The 17,325-nt window shown below is 41.3% G+C and overlaps 1 protein-coding gene across 2 annotated transcripts in view; it reads right to left on the minus strand.

Moving 5' to 3' along the window:
* The window catches only part of il1rapl2 (interleukin 1 receptor accessory protein-like 2), a 237,051-nt gene that overhangs the window by 58,825 nt on the left and 160,901 nt on the right, over nucleotides 1–17,325 (minus strand). For both annotated transcript variants that reach the window (XM_086138595.1, XM_086138587.1), the window contains exons 5-6: nucleotides 13,688–13,874; nucleotides 13,452–13,605 (exon numbers count right to left, since the gene is read on the minus strand). In XM_086138595.1, coding sequence (XP_085994721.1) covers nucleotides 13,452–13,605; nucleotides 13,688–13,874 — 341 coding nt within the window. The remainder of the gene's footprint in view (nucleotides 1–13,451; nucleotides 13,606–13,687; nucleotides 13,875–17,325) is intronic.

Here is a 17,325-nt window from a genome sequence, read left to right on the forward strand (position 1 = left end):
ATCTTTCACTCCACTGAAATTATATATATATATATATATATATATATATATATATATATATATATATATATATATACACATATATAGCAACAAAAATGTAAACTTTTGCAGGAATTTTTGCGCACCACAGGAACTCTTCTTTCAAAATTATGCCATAATTTACCCGGGAGAAGTCCTGAAAGAAGTACTGACTGCACAAAAAATCTGACTGGACGATTTTATTCCTGTTCTTTGACTCACTGAAAAAGTTACTACAGTGTGAATTTATCTTTTCCTCAGAGGATGCTGCACGCAGAAACAAGAACGATTATGCAAAGAGTATTTGCTTTTGTGAAGTCAAGATGACAAATAAAAAAAGGTTAAAAAAAATTAAGAAAGAGGAAAAAAGACTCCATTCTCTCTCTCTCTCTCTTTCACACACACACACACACACACACACACACACACACACACACACACACACACACACATGTTCATCCATTTTGCGATCCGCTTTATCCTCGCGTGGGGTGCTGGAGCCTATCCCAGCCGTATTGGGGCAGTAGGCGGGGGACACCCTGAACCGGTTGCCAGCCAATCGCAGGGCACACTCACACTGAGGGACAATTTAGGCTAGAGTGTTTGATCAACCTCCCACGCATGTTTTTGGAATGTGGGAGGAAAGTATGTGTTAATGCTGCTTTTCAATATCGGCCTAATTTGGAGTATTGGACAGATAAAAGTGATCTAATTTTCCCCCCCATATTGGTCCAATAATTATCCCCCCTCCCACACCCCCAAACATTTGTTCACTTTTGAAAACAAACTCTCCACGACTACAAATTCCAAACCAGTTGTGTGTCAAATGAACGCAGCACAAAGACATATTTGATGTTCAAACCGTCAATGCGATAGCTTGTTTATTTTGTTTTTGTTTTGGTTTTCAAACCATCCAAAATTTTGAATTTGATGACTGATATACATGCTAGGCTAGGAGAGGGGCATATTGACGACCGTGTTACGCCAACTTTCTTTTTAAGAACACTCGATAAGCGTCTGGGAGTGTTTGTTGAACATTAGAACATTTTGAGCTGCCTTTGCTGGTCAGTGTGAGGGACTTGTATTGACCATGCAACTATCTCGTATATATGCGAAACCTCTCTAAGATACAAGATGGTGCCAAGAAAGAGAAACTTGTTTTAGCAAACACCAAGAAAAGAATGATTACAGTTTTTGCCCCATTCATCCAGAATTTTATCCAAAAGAGATGTGATGAGCTGAAGGTTAAGCATCAGTAAACGTGACCAAACGCTGCTATAAATATTTGACGTGATGAAAACTAATGAGTCGTACAGTCTGTGATGGATCGAAAGGTCAAGGCTTCATTCAAATTCAATTTATGTATTGAGTTGCTCTTTGCGCAAATGATGAAATTTAGCTCCCGCTGTGAGGTCGGCAAATGGCAAATTTCTAAATTTGCTCATTGTAACATTTTCACAACGACAGAAAAATAGCCTACATGTTCTGCCCTGCAGAAGGAATCATTCGGCTTCGTTGATTTATCCAAACATTATTACTCGTGCCGCAGCACACAACCGAGTATCATCATGGAAACTATCATGATTTCTTCTGCTACACTAGTTTAAGTGTTTGGTCAAATGACTCAACACTGAAAAGATGTGTGTTATGGCTCGTTTCATCAATAGACATTACACGCCGACCTTTTTACTGTGGTCTACAAGTCAATATTTCAGTATTTTCTGCTTCTGTCTCTGCTGTGTTTGTGGTACTGCTTGCCAAAGTCTGAACAAATTCATGTGGATCAAGCTGGCAGTTAATTGAAAAGGTGTCAAAATTTCTCATTGTCAGTGTCTGACACACTGATGGAAAACAACATGAGGACACGAGCAGCTGGAGTAACAACTGTGCACGCACGCTTGCACACACACCAGCTTATCTTTTTTTCTTCTTCTTTGCTGGACTTGGAAAAATTCTTCTTCACATTCCATTTTAGTCGGATACATGAGACAAGGACAGATGAGAAATTCATCTTGTAGAACGCCTAGCCTCACCACCCCCCAATCACTAATTTACGTGTTACACTGAAACAAAGTGGTGATTACTTAACAACAGTGACTTAAATTTCTCTGGTTGGGGATTGGAGAATGCAATGCACTGAATCCATACATCCATCTTCTATACCGTTTATCCTCACTCCGCTCGAGGGTGTAGTGTAGAGATTCACGCGGGTCACCCTCGAGTAGTTGCCAGCCAATCGCAGGGCACTATGGTTTTGCATCTCGACACAAAATATGAGGTTTCTCGAGACATGGGGTACGATACAATTAAAGGATGTAACAATTTTAAAATGTAATGACTTGATTCAGTTCGATTCGGTGGGATTACGTTTCGATTCAATATGCTACAGTTTTTGTCATGTTTATTAATATGCAACGTGTAAATGCTTGCCAACGCCCAAACTATCGCTGTTATTTAAATTCGAAGACACAACATATTATCAGCAATGTCAAATTGATTAATACCAATTCATACCTGATTCACATTTCTCAACAAAAAAAATTAATACACATCTCAATACATCAGATGCGATTCAATGATGGAACGATGTTAAAATGTAAGAAGTCGACAAAATGTAACGATTCAATTGGTCAAATCAAAGCCGATTGTCTGATTCTCACCGGGTTTTGTTCCATCCCTCATTAAACCAAAATGTGAAGCCGATATATTTTACTGCACGCGTGCCTTTGCAGCACACTCTACTCTAAGAAGTGTGTGTATCATAAATGTTTCATGTAGCACATACAGAATTCCCATAAAAGAATGTGCTTCCAGATTGTTACCACACAAACAACTCTTAAGTTAACATTTATGCACATAAATGTTCTTGCATACTTCATGTGGTTTCTGTTAAAAAAGTCAATATGATGACTGAGAAAGGGAAGGAGCGACTGAATTTAAAAAAAAAAAGACAGGACAAAGGCAGTGAGGGGTACTTGTAATTGTCTCTAATTAATTGCCGGCTCATTATTCACATTCTCGTCTCCCCTAATGTCTCACTCCATGGTACCAGACAATAGGCATTGTGTGTGTGTGCATGTGTGGTATTTGAATGGTGTCTGTTGTAAAGGAGTAGTTAATGAAATGGGTGGTTATCAAGGCAAACAGGCTTCATTCAGTCCAGTTTAATGACCTATGTCACATTTCATTTCCTCTCTTCCTCTTTATTTCTCCCCTCACCCACTCGCAGTTATTTTCAATGCAGTTTCTGAAAACACAAACACATACCGGAAAACGTCTTCATTTTGCACTCTTCCTGTATACCGGTAAATGCCTCTGCAGATAATTCTGAACAAATCCTCGGTGATGTTACCGAACTTATTCAGTGTTTCAGGTCTTTCAATGTGCCTTCCGCCTTTGTGACCCAGGCGGCGCTTATCAGACTCTCGCTCATGTCCAGATGGCTGAGCTACCATTAGTCTATGGCTCTCTTCTTTTAAGCCAGAGCCATCTTTAGGCTGTCGCTTCAATGATATTGCGGATGGATCTCTTCTTTTTCTCACACTCGATGCCTAAACTGCTCAAAGCTCTGAATAAGGAACGCACTGAGAAGCCTCTACATCCCACCCACCTCCACTAGGAGGCACCTCATTCCTCAAACAGCCTGCTCACAGTCACTGACCAGCTTTGTGCATTTGATGAGCTTCCTCTCATCCTCTCGTGGGATTCTTCCGAGCAGTTTTGAGAGTTTGCTTGGTTCGCTAAGACTGGACGATGATGGCAGGTCAATCTAAGGTTTCACCAGTGCATTACCCCGCTGCTCAAGGAAAGTCCTCCATCCATATTTTAATGCTATATTGGCAGGTTTGCTTGATTATTGTCGAAATGGACAGCGTCCACAAAATGCAAGCAAGCACTCAGTGACTGTCATGTGAGGGCCTGGAACGTTAACATCTTATCTTTCCATTGTGGGAAAGTATCGTGTCTGCTGGTGGTTGAGAGACAACAGGAGGGTCAAAACTGAGAATGCCTCAAAATCAGGGTCCTCCTCAACGCACTCCTCTGTCTTCGGACACATTCTCCTCTATATCACTTCCACTGGCAAAGAGCTGTTCCAAAACCTCATGGACAGTAAACCTTTTCCCAGAGTACATTTTCAAGTGAGAGAGCATGCAGGTTGCAGTATACAGAGAGGGCTGTTGTGCAAGCTTCGAAATGTTTGCCCCTCCCTTATTTTGCTTGAACTACCAATGTCCTTGTGGGAAACTATCAGCTCTCTATCAGTTCTCGCACAAATAGTTATTTTCTCCACCCCCTGTAATGTAGCAATTCAAAAGTATCAACTCTGCACTTACAGATGCGGGGGGAAAGTTAGGTCTCTCTCTCTCACACACACTCACACACACACACACACACACACACACACACACACACACACACACACACACACACACACACACACACACACACACACACACACAGGCACAGGCACAGGTTTACTGCAGCTAAAACAACTTGGGGTCAAAGTGACCCATGAGGATCATCAATCCGTGCAATATGTGTTCAGGACCTTGAAAAAAATAGCATCATGCATTTTATGCTTCATCAGTTGCCCCCATCAAATAAGGAAAAGTCATGAAATATGGAAAAAAAAAAAAGAAGTCAACTCTTATTTTTTGAATGCTAAACATTGACCCCGAGGATAATAGAAAGGTTTCACTAGATACCTGACGGGGCATCTTAAGTGCACGAACATCATGACCGTAGCTCACGTGTACTGTTGTAAAATGCTTCTCCTGCCACCTCCGATTCATACTCCTTGACAATGCCATCGGTGAATTGTAGATGAAACAAATTTTGAATGAGAATAATAATTAAAAAAAAGAAATTCACTTGTTGATTTAATTACTAAATATTCATTCTTTATATACAGTATTGTAGCAGTGATAAATAGTAGCATTCACAATAAAAGTTGAAAATATAAATTATTCCCCAAGTTGTATTTAACCCTTGTTTGTGTGATATTGTTCACATCTCATGCAGAACCCATTTTCCAGAAATGTATTTAAAAACTTTTCCTGACTACATTGTGAAGTCAGCGGGAGCGTCGAGTCTGCTTGATCAATTATTCTATACATGTTGTTTTGCTTCTGAAAGAAGCCAACACACAGTGAAGTAATAGTGTCTGAAAGACACATATCTAAACCAAGTTTGTTGAAGTTCACTTGAGGTCAACAGCCTATTATTTAGTCTAGTGTAGCAATCCGTGCAAGCATTTGCATAATTGCTCCAATTGTTTTCCCCCCCAAACTTGTTTTTCCTGCACTTTTGCGGTTCTCTGCTTTATTTCTTGCAGAGGTATCGATGTGTGAGAGACAGAAGGGTTCGTATGAGAAGAGTGGCGAATGCAATTAACTTGACCCCTGGGATTTCTCCGTTTTGTGTGTGTGTGTGTGTGTGTGTTTGTGTGTGCACGCGTGTGCGTGCGAAGAAGGTGGAAAAACAAAATTTATTTGTGTATACAACACCAATAGACAAATTAATTTTGTGTTTGTGAATGAACCTCGTGACTTTTCTCTTTTCCAGACCAGTGGCTGAATTATATTAAATCATGTTTCAAAAACTAATGGAAACACACACACACACACAAACACACACATATATATGGAGCTAATTTACTTCAGATACCTGAGTATTCACAAGTCTTACATATAAGAAAAATAGTCAGAGACTGTTTTGTCCCCATTTGTCAGTCCTGAAATGTTAGAACATCAAGCAGTGCTTTTATTGTTCTCTTCATGGGTGCAAATGGCTCCGGGGACAAGGGGGGGGGGGGGGGGGGCAACACATCTCCCTCGGCTTCATAAAAACCACGATGTGTCCTCTCCACCTTCTCCACGTAAGGTGACAAAAATCTCTGAATAGAGACTGCACATGAATCATACAAGCCAGACACAATTAATGCTGAATGTCTTCTACTCATGTAAACAATAGGTGCATGTTTTGTTGTACATTTATAAGGTTGAGAAGTGCCGGGAGCACACAACTCAGGCGTTATAGTGTTGCTCGAAGTTTTGGCTCTCGGTTGAATTTGAGCACATCGTCATGGTAGAGCTGAGTCTTCTCACACTGTGAAAAAAATGAGGTGTTTGCCCAATATGAAAGCTCGAGGGAAATATTACCAGTAGATGTGCGTAACTTATTTTTCCATCGCTAAATGCATCTTGTGTCATATTTCTCAACACTCGCAAAATTGAAGCAGTGGATGCTGAACATGTCTGTGGAGATAGCTTCTTCCTTGTTTTTTTTTTGGGGGGGAGGTTTAGCCAACATGTTTTTTTTTTTACAGTGGTGGGGCTGGGGGTCAGGGCGAGGTCCCAAGTATAATAGCTGTTGGAGCGCACAGAAATAAGACAAAAAAAAGAATAGAATCACACACAAAAAAAGAAGTTTTCTCACAAAACAATTTAAAGAGACGATCATGTCCTATGTGGCGGCTTGGTGTTCCAGTGGTTAGCGCGTCGACCTCACAGTGCAGAGGTCGTGGGTTCCATCCTAGCTCTGGACTTCCTGGGTGGAATTTGCATGTTCTCCACGCGCCTGGGCGGCTTTTCTCTGGGTAACCCCCCCCCCCCCCCCCCCGCCTCCCCATTCCAAAAACATGCATGGCAGGCTGATTAAACACTCAAAGTTGTCCCAAGGTGTGAGTGTGAGCGCGGATGGTTTTTCGTCTCTGTGTGCCCTGCGATTGGCTGGCAACCGGTTCAGGGTGTCCCCCGCCTACTGCCCGAAGACGGCTGGGATAGGCTCCAGCACCCTTGTGAGGATAAAGTGGATCGCAAAATGGATGGATGGATGGATGGATGGATCATATCCTGTGCCTGTTGATGAAAAGTGGCAGTTAATTGTTCTGTATTGTTGATTAGTTCATCGCAATAACAAAAGATTGAGAATCTACACAGACAGAAAGAGTAAATGGCATTTGCTCTTATCCGAATCAAGCTAAATGTCAGCCAAATACATTTTTATGTGGTAGACACATTGGCAATTTCATTTCCATACATATCCTTTCATTATGAGCACAAAAACAAGACCACTATTTAAATTATCTATCATGACTATCAGGTCAGGAATCCATTTGGAAGGGCTGGGCCCTGAACTGAAGAACCATGAATTTGGGATACAAACTCTGAGGATGAATGCTAAAATGGGCTTCATGCAACTTTAAAATGGTGGCTGGAATAACCCCGCAGCTCTTTACTTTTAAATAAGCTCCAATAACATCCCAAACAGTGACAGAATATTCTGTTCTTTGTGTTGTTTGTCTCTTGCCCTCTCCTGCCTCCAGTTAGTATATGCGTGAGTGCGTGTGTTCTTGTGAGAGAGAGAGAGAGTGAGACAGAGAGAGAAAGCGAGAGAGAGAGAGAGAAAGAGAGAAGTAATCTCATTTGTGATCCTCTGTCTTTGGAGAACAGAGACAATTTCACAATGAATTAGGAGGTGAGTCTCTAACTAGGTCACAGGCCAAGTGTGCACGCAAAAACACGTACGCAAACTCTCATTACAAAGTGGGTCCAATTGCCAAAGTGTCAAGTGAAAGAGTGTGAGAGCAGAAGACTCGCAGGAAGAAGACAAAACTGAAAGACAGGAAATTGAAATCAGAGAGAAAAAGTGGGGAAGAGTATCAACACAAAAGGAACGGTTCAAAGGGAAGAGAAAAGTGGGCAGTCAAAGGACAAAGAAAGGATTGTGAGACGTTAACATTTGGGTACAAAATGGTCTGGAAGAGAGAGAGACAAGAATGTAAGAGAGAATAACCCGTATATGTGTTTGTAATGTAGCAATAGGCTCAAAATATTCCAATGAGATTTTAGAACATTTTGCACTGTGTTGTAAAGGGCTCTATAAATAAAGATGTATTTTATTGCACTGTGTTGTAATTCCCACACTGTCTGCCACTCTGTCAATAGACGCAAACCTTTACTATCTTAGGCGTCTGTATTTCTCACCGGTATTAGATTTGGTCAGAAGGCTGTATACTTCAGCAATGCACATTTTAGCTTGAGATGGTTCTGAAAAATGCATGAGACTTTCTTTGTTTGTTTGTTTCTTTTGTGATTTGAAATGGGTTACTTGGAGCGAGTGCGGGGGAAACAGGGATAGAACATTTGAGTTCATGGAGAAAAATGTGCTGAGTTTAGCCTGGAAAGTAAAGGACAACAGGATTTGATGATAATGTTTTGCATGTGTGAAAAATGACGATACACAGGTTGACCTCTTAGCTTTTTTTTCCTCTTCTGCACGTGTAATATTCAAGATGAACACTTTTGTACATCCATCTAATTCCGTATTATAGTTGGTGAACAGTCGAATTTCTGGTACAGGCCCAGAAAGCAACCACGCCCATTGGCAATCTTTTTGAGCCGACCTGCGCTGAGGGCAGTGCGACAAAGTAATGTGAACGCTAGTGTAATGACTCATGCGCACTATAGCAATCAGCAGCAATTATCTAGAAGTAGCAGCCCAACTCACAGCCGCCATGCATGTGTGTTGAAAATTGGTCATAACTTGCTCATGTCGCAACTTGTAAAGTTCTGTGTTGCTTTACAGGTTTACAGTATGACCATAAACACATTTCACTATACTGTACATAATTCAGGCTATGAGTTTAAGGAAATGCTCTGTGAAGTAAATATAGGCATCAGTGTTACTTTTGTACAATGAATATCAGTAATTTGACCAGGTTAGGCTGGTTGAGTAATCTCGGGCCCTATAATGTCAAGTATAAACTTGACAACATCTCGCTCATGGTCCGGATTAAATCAGTTTGCGGACCTGATCCAGCCATACATTTGACACCCATGGTCTAAGTGTTCACAAGCCGAATGGCAAGGGGTTTATAGAAATTCTGGAAAATTCTATTTTCAAAAAGCTTCTGTCATGCAACCCTTTGAAATTCTGTGTTGAGTATTTTCTAGAGTAGACATTCCGGGAAATCAACAGATAAACACTATTGCAAGCATAAGTGATTAACCCACTTCCTTGAGGCACATCTGCTGATTACAAGCTGAATGTTGATGAAGCAAATCAAGCCAAAATCTTCCCGAACATATTCTGGTTGCACGACGTTGGAACTATTTTCAGGACACTATTCCAGCTAAAGTGTTTGCAGGAATCAAAATCATCGCCACCAGCTGATCTACAGGCAGTGACTGTGTCTTTTCTACTGTCGTCTATTTAATATTGAAAGAACTGTGATTAAAGGCTGCTGCCAAAAGACGCACAACCAACCAAAGGATCAAGGATAAAAGATGTTTAGTTTTGCGACACACTGGCAGATGTCTTACAGGCTGATTCATTCAAGTATAACATCGGAGAGTACCAAGACTAAATCATTGGCTTGCGAATCCACGACAGAAGAATGTGTGAGTGCTTCCATTATAATGCTCTCAGCGGCCAAAATATGAAAAGCAATACAATAGCCAGCAACGGATTGCCAACCCTGAACACAGTCTAAGAGCCGACCTCTGCCTCCTTGCCCTGAACTGGGTGGTGGAAAACCCGAGTGTAGTTCCGCGATGAATGGAGGGAAGAGCTCAGGCCATGTATTGATGGGTCAAGAGACTCAGGTTAAATGCAACCGTGGAACTATCATGGGCGTATGTAAACGTTTACTGGTCAAAAATTGACAAGCATTGGTGAAAGAATTGCCTGCAAAGTCCGGGCTCACCTCCATAGCGTGACGGATGGGGTAAATTTCGTTTTTGGCAAAGGGTTGGGGTAGGTGGCACCCCCATGCTAGCAGGTCGAGAATCCAAGGGGGGCCCTTGGGTGCCCAGCTGCTCAACACGCTGGCCTAATCTTTCAAACTATTGAGCCTACAGGGCAACCATGCCATGGAGCTCTGTTAGCGCACTTCCCTGTTGATTCAACATTCCTATATTTGTCTGAGTCTGCGAAATCCACGGTGGTTGGATTATTCTGTCCGAACCGAAAAATGTTTTGGATTCCAGGAATGCAGGCTCAGACAAAGAGTGAAAGAGTAAGGTCTAGAACACTACACTTGCAGAACCACAGCAAGCAAAGTCAATAAATCCGACAAGCAACGAGGCCACTTGGCAGTCCTGAAATACATGGCAGGCTTGATTGGCAAACGTGGAACAGGTGCGCCCGCTGGAGGGAAACGCCCTTCCCTCCAGCTGGGGCTGAAAACAAAACAGACACGCAGACATGACAGATAAAGACGGCGTGGGAAAATATAAGTTTAAAGTCACAGATACATTTCAAATATCTTAACATTAAGCAACAGAAAAACCATTACGTTGACTGACTATTTTAATTCAGCAAGTGACTGTCTTTATCACAATATTACTCCAGTACATCTCTGGCCTTTCGCTCCCATGTGCCAGTGATGATGTTCCTGTGATTAATGGCTCCGAGGTGGAGGATGTCCATAAATTAGTTGTTATTTCCACATTTTCCACAGGCTCTGCTCAAGGTGTTAATTGGCTTTCAGTGAGTTGAAAGACACCAAACCGTGATTAAAAAAACAGTCTCGAAGACTTCTCTTTGAATTAAAGGCATGTGTATCAGTTGACAACAAAGGAGTCGTTTGTTTTTCCATTGTTATGGTGATGCATTGTGGGCCACACATCACAGTCCACAGTTCTGAGGTTGGGGGTTGGAATCTGAGCTCTTGCTTTCCTATGTGGTTTGCATGTTGTTCACAGGCTTGCGTGGATTTTTTCAGAGGTTTTTCTTCCCACATCCCCAAAACATGTTTGTTGATTTAATTAGACACTAAATGGTCGATATACGTGATTGTCAAGTCAAGTCAAGTCAACTGTATTTATAGAGCACTTTCAAACAGCCATCGCTGCATACAAAGTGCTGTACATGAAGCAATTTAACATGCAGAATAAACAGTAAGACAAATCGGTAATAAAGATGGTAGAAAGCACCAAACAGTAAAACCAAGAACAAATCTAAGTCAATGCCAAAGAATACAAGTGAGTTTTGAGGAGGGTTTGAAGATGGGCAGCGAGGAGGCTTGCCGAATGTTCAGTGGGAGGTCATTCCAGAGAGAGGGACCAGCAACAGAAAAGGCTCGATCCCCTCTGAGCCTCAGTTTAGTTCTTGGTACTTCTAATAATGTCTGGTCCGCAGACCTGAGGCGCCGGGCAGGTGTGTAGGGGCGGATGAGCTCAGAGAGGTAAGGTGGCGTGAGATTATTCAGAGATTTGAAAACAAATAAGAGGATCTTGAAAATAACTCTAAAATGTATGGGGAGCCAGTGAAGGGATGCCAGAGTAGGAGTTATGTGCTCCCTCTTACGAGTACCAGTCAAGAAGCGAGCAGCGGCATTCTGGACCAGCTGAAGGCGCTGAAGATTATGAGTGTGAATACTGGTTTGTCGATTGGAGCCCGACCAAAGACAGCAATCACATGACGTCACAAAATGTTGCCAATTGATCCTGCAGCCATCATATATCACGGGGCAGACAAACACTTGGGGTTCATTTTGTTTTGTAATGTTTGCATCAATTTTGTTTGCTGTGATTGCAGCATTTCTTTCTGTGTTTTTTTTTCTGCATTTCCATCTTTTTTATTGTTTGCAACATTTCTATATTAGCAGCATTTGACAGTTTGCACAATTTCTGACGTGCAGTGTTTTTGTTTTGCAGTTGTTTTGTGTGTTTTTTAGTTTGCCTGTGTGTATTTGTATTTTTTTGTTGTTTTTGTCTTTTCTTGTTTGCATCGATTTTTTAAAATTTATTTTTTTGCAGCAATTTTGTCTTTGCAGTCTTTGGTTGTTCGCCGTACCTTTCTAACCACAGGTGAAAAGGATATGGTCGTAGTCCAGTCAATGGCAAGTAACTACCGAAAGAACTAATGCAGAAATCTTCACTCATTGCTCCATGTCGAACTGCACAAAAACTTGTGACTGAAATGCATCTATGACAACTCGAGTCATTGAAAATGCAAATCAAAATCCCTTGTTTGTAAAATGTCTGGCTGAAGGTTTGATCAAACTGGTGGAAACAAGAACAAAAAAAAAATGCATTGGAAATCTAGGTGGGGAGAAGATATTTGTAAAATTTATTCTGCTCAGTCATCCACATGGCTATTGGCAACCAACTGACAAGTACTGGCTAAGATACAATACGACATCACACTTTGACAGTTCAATGTTCCAAAATTTTACATATACAGCAGAGTAATGCAGTTCCACTGCAATGTCACATGTCCGTCGAGCAAAGGCAATGTTTAAGCTTGTGCCAAAGAATAGAACTTTCATTGCTCAAAGGCAACATATTGAAATTGCATATGCAAAAACAAAACACAAGGAGACGTGCACTCATTCGCAGGCACTGCAACTTTATCCTTTCAGACTAAACACTTAACTGCTGATGGAAGTCAGACATTACTGCCAACTCAGGCTTAAGTCAAAAGAAAATGAAGCTTGAAACTGAATAAATTTCATCCAAGAATGTCACAAAGGCACAAAATACAATTACATAAATTGAGCCAGTCACGTACAAAAACAAATGTGGTTTTGCATTGTTCACAGAAGGAAACTTTCAAAGTGTATTACATCAGGGGTCTTCACTTCTATTCCTTAAGGGCCCATTTCCTGGATGTTTTCCATCTCTACGGGCTGCGAACACACCTGATTCAAAAGACTAGACAACCAGCAGGGTCTGCATAAACTGGATATCGATTCTGATCATTTGAATCAGCTGTGTCGTAGCACGGAGAGATGGAAAACATCCAGGAAACCGGCCCTCGAGGAACAGAATTGAAGACCCCAGCTTTAGATAATGAAGATGTATTACGGAGTGTCTGCATCTGTCCTGTAATGGATGCTGCAGTTCAAGACTGCAGGCTGACTACATTTCCATGACATTTGTATAGTGTGAGGCCATGACTCCAATCAGCACTACGGAATTGATTTCTGTGACAACAGCGGCCGAAGGCCAGAAACAGGCCTTTTCTAAATTCGATCATGACACTAAGCACCATTAGGCAGTAACCCGGGACTTTTGCCATGAACGGCCCGGTCGCCCATTGAATTTGTAAGAAACCAAACTTGACAAGAGATGTTTCGGATATCTGGGCTTGCTCCAAAGAAAGGCCATAAACCGTATCTCACGCTCAGAACAGCTCAAAACAGAAAACCATTTGTCATTTTTGGGTGACATCCAGGGGACAACAGCTTAAACTGAATGCATCGAACTTTTCTGTTGTTTGCAATTGTTCTTTCCTCCCCGAGCCATCGCCTTATTGTGGTGGACAGGTTTGTATGTCTCAATGATCTTTGGAGCTAAGTTGACTGGCGCTATAGGCCCCTGTTAGGGTCACCCACAGCAAACAGGTACTTGGTCATTAACCGAACAAAAGCATGGCTCAAAAACCCCGGATGACAAGAAACACATGAATAGTCTGTGTCCTACCTGTGACTTTGAGCTGTGTTGTCCTCCGCACCAGTCTGGATCCATACTGCAACTCACAGGTGTAGTTCCCTCCATCCTCCTCCTCTACCTCTGGGATCCATATGTGTGTATTGTTGACGATAATTGAACTTCTCCATTCGACCCGCTCACACTCCTGACAGGGCACACATATGACTGATCAAACGGCAAAAGAAAGGGTGAGATGCTCTCATCCCACGTGTGTCCGTGTGACATACCTTGTACCATGTCATTTGAGGTTGTTTGTATGGAGCCAAATAGTCATCTATGTCACGACATGTGATCATTTTGCTGTGGGTAATCTCCGCTTTCTCTAGATAGCGGATGTTGCTGCTGAAGCATTTCCCCTCATCACTCTCCTCCACAGTCATGGACATAGACACCTTCATGCAGTATGTTGAGTTCCTAAAGAGACAACAGACATCAAGATCTAATGATGATGACTTCATTGAAGAATCTCACACTTAGAAAAAAAAACATGTTCTGCTTGGATTGATCACTTTTGCTGAACCGCCTGTCCTCATTTTGGTCATAGGTGAGTTGCAGCCTATCCCAGCTGTTTTAAATTTGATATCTCACTGGCTGTATCCGAATTATGACTGGCTCCCCAAAGGCTGCATTTCCGGCTGCATGACGCCACTTCCGGCGCGACTCGACCGCACGAGGTGTCCAAACTCACATTAAGCCTGTCCAATTTCGCCACAGCTACATAACGAGAAGCCTTTGAATGCGCCAAAGGACCCAGCCTGCAAATTGTCTTTCGAGAATTTGGAAACCACATGTGGTCATGTCACGCCTTAATTGATGTCATGCGGCCGAAAAATGTGTCCAAAAATGCGGCTTTAAGAAGACGCAGCATGTGAATTTGGACACAGCCAATGAGTGGCGAACGTTTGCAAGGGTCTGCCCACAAGTGTCTAGCGTTCAATACAGTGGGCACCGAAACGCAACAACTGTATCAAACGGTTCGATACAGATACATGTTACACCACTAAAAAAAATGTGCAAACTCAAGCTATGATCTGCACGATTCAATGATGCAGCACATTATTGGATGTCAAAATCTGTCAGGGTAATTTAGTGTGTGTGTGTGTGTTTATGTATGTGTGTGTGTGTGTGTGTGTTGTGCCAAGTTCACCTCTAGACACAAAAGACCTCCTTGATATCAGTTATTTTCACTTCACGCACACACGCGCGCACACACACACACACAAGGATTTTTCCAGTCAGTGACTTAAACAGGACCACTGAGCATGAAAAAGAAGAATGAAAAGCCTTTCATCCATCTCTCAGTTTGTCTCCTCTTCATCAATCCATCTCCAGCCAGCAGTTTTCTCCTTCGGTGATTCACTTACCGTTAGCAGCATGTTCCTCTAAGTTTAAAAACACTGTCATCTGTGAACCTTTATATTTGTTGATCTCACTGCAGAGTTAATGGTTTTCTTTTTTAACGGACCATGCTGTATTATTTCAAAATATCACACATATTGACTTTGGACACGATGACTCAGTTTTCAGACTTGCCAAAGTCTGATTTTATCACATCTTCCTGCACATGGCTTGAGATGGATCATTTAACTTCACACCATAAGCGTGAATGTGAATTAAAAGGAAAGCAAAATGGATCCCCCCTCGCAAGAGGCACTGAATAAGAACATTAAACTGTAAAAATGAAAATATTTATGGTAGAACATTATTCACACTTCACATACATATATAGGCACACATTCTTGAATCTTTTATGGTATTTGTTTATGTATGCCTATCATAGACATGGAGTTATGAAGCACTAAAATGCTTTCATTCAAACCTTTTCTGTTATTGAAATGATTGTGTTCTGATCGTGTGTCATGGTCCGCCCCTCTCTGCTCATTGAAACACAAAAAAAAAAATGGTTTGTTTATCACCCAACAGTGACAACATCCTCTAGCTAATACAGTAATGTACATTTACATGTGTATGATATCTCACATTAAGCGGCTAAACCTTCAACACTGCAAAAGCATGTTGTGCATGCTATGCATCCTTTCTGAATGTTAATTTTGTTCCGGCTTCTATCAGCATGTGGCTGCATATTTCTAATGTGGTGCGTGCGGATTTCAGCTACCAAATCCACACAAAGCTAACATAGCTTTGTGTGGATTTGGGTGAGTCCAATAAACAAAAGGCTTCAGTAGCTTCCATTTCACATGCACTGTTTATTTCTTAAAGTTGATGATATAAATACGGTAGATCAGAAATTGTCATTTTGATTTGGTAAAAGAAAATTAGCGGTGAAGAATATGCAGTTTCAAACCCGACAACAACAATGCATCAAATAGATTGGAGCTATTTATGTTTCTTGATACATTTTGATCGAAGCAGGTAGTTATGAATCATAAAGGAGACATACATCACCTGACATAATAAAGTTTTGAGAACATTCTCAATCAAATCAAATACAGGGCTTGCTTACCATTGTATTTTTCATCTGTTAGACTATGATGGGGGTTTTTTTGGGTGGGAGGGGGCAGTAACTGACAGACGAACTGATGGACTACTGCCCTACCGGTGAAATTTACCGACGGAAGTGATGACGCAAGTGCAGCTAAAATCGCATGATTGCAGTTGAAATTCACCAGTGAGTTTGGTTGGCTGTTCATCTCAAGGCCTGATTGTTTGACTTCTTTCCGAATCTGTTCCTTCCCTCGTCCATTAATGAGAAATCCCGAAAATGTTTCAATACCTTAATTGAGGACATAATGATGATAAAATGAAATTAATTGATGTGGTGTTTAAATATGATCCTTCTTTTATATCTTTTATATCACACTTCACTCATCACTATTTCAAACAATTGAGGCAGGCAGTATGTTCTTTTTTTTTTCTTTTTTTTTTTACGTTACGATGTCATGTTGATGCATAGAAGAGCCAGTGCCAAACTTGTTTTTTTTTTTTTATATTTGCTACATGGGCACATATCCATGTAGACGCACAAATCCTCTTACCAAGCTTTTCCAATAACCCTACTTACCCCATTTTCCAAAATTGCTCAAGCAATATTCACATGGATACTTTCAGCTTTTTTGCACCTCCTTAACTATCTACTTTGTATTATATTTTGAAGAGATGGACTGATAGCCCTAAAGGTGACTCAGAATTAATTTTATCCAGCCCTTACCAGTACAACTACTTTGGCTTTGTTAATATCTCCTTGGTGGATCATTGTTCTTTAGCCCCCTTTGTACATGTGTAGATGTCCATTTCCAAAATGTTATGTCTTTATTAAAGACCTTTTCATAAAATGATACGACAAGCATAGTCAGACACCTCAGTGGACTCATTTCCATCTAGGTGTACATAGGGGGCTGCATCTAGATGGGTCAACACACCCTAAATGGATCAGGGTACAGGTGGATTCAACACATTAGTCCTCGACACTGCTGACTATATGTGACCTCAGTTATGACTTAAGTGCAACATCAGACACACTAGTGTTGTGCTCCCAGGAAGAAAAGTGACTCACTCATCTTTTGGTCTGTTTCACACACCTCTCCCTTGTCATTCCATCTCACAATGTCCATCTCAAATTTTATTGGCTGAGTAGCATCACTTTCTTGGTGAATTTCCATTGCCATACAGTGCTATAGTAAAACGCTCAAAAGCTACACATATCACAATTTCTGGTAAAACTATTATTCTCTAAAAAGTGGTCAAATTTTAAGCATTCATCAAAGTATTCCGCAGCAGTAATAGAGCTGAGTCAGTATAAAGCAGACCTGGATTATACCTGTGTTTTATGGTCCAGGGAGCACATCAAGCCCATGCACAATCACTGTCATAATAGGATTTCAATAAGCAGTGTATTTATTTTGAA

The sequence above is a fragment of the Hippocampus guttulatus genome, chromosome 2, assembly GCF_054856545.1.
Source record: "Hippocampus guttulatus isolate MCC_2025c chromosome 2, RoL_Hgut_1.0, whole genome shotgun sequence".
Lineage (NCBI taxonomy): Eukaryota > Metazoa > Chordata > Actinopteri > Syngnathiformes > Syngnathidae > Hippocampus > Hippocampus guttulatus.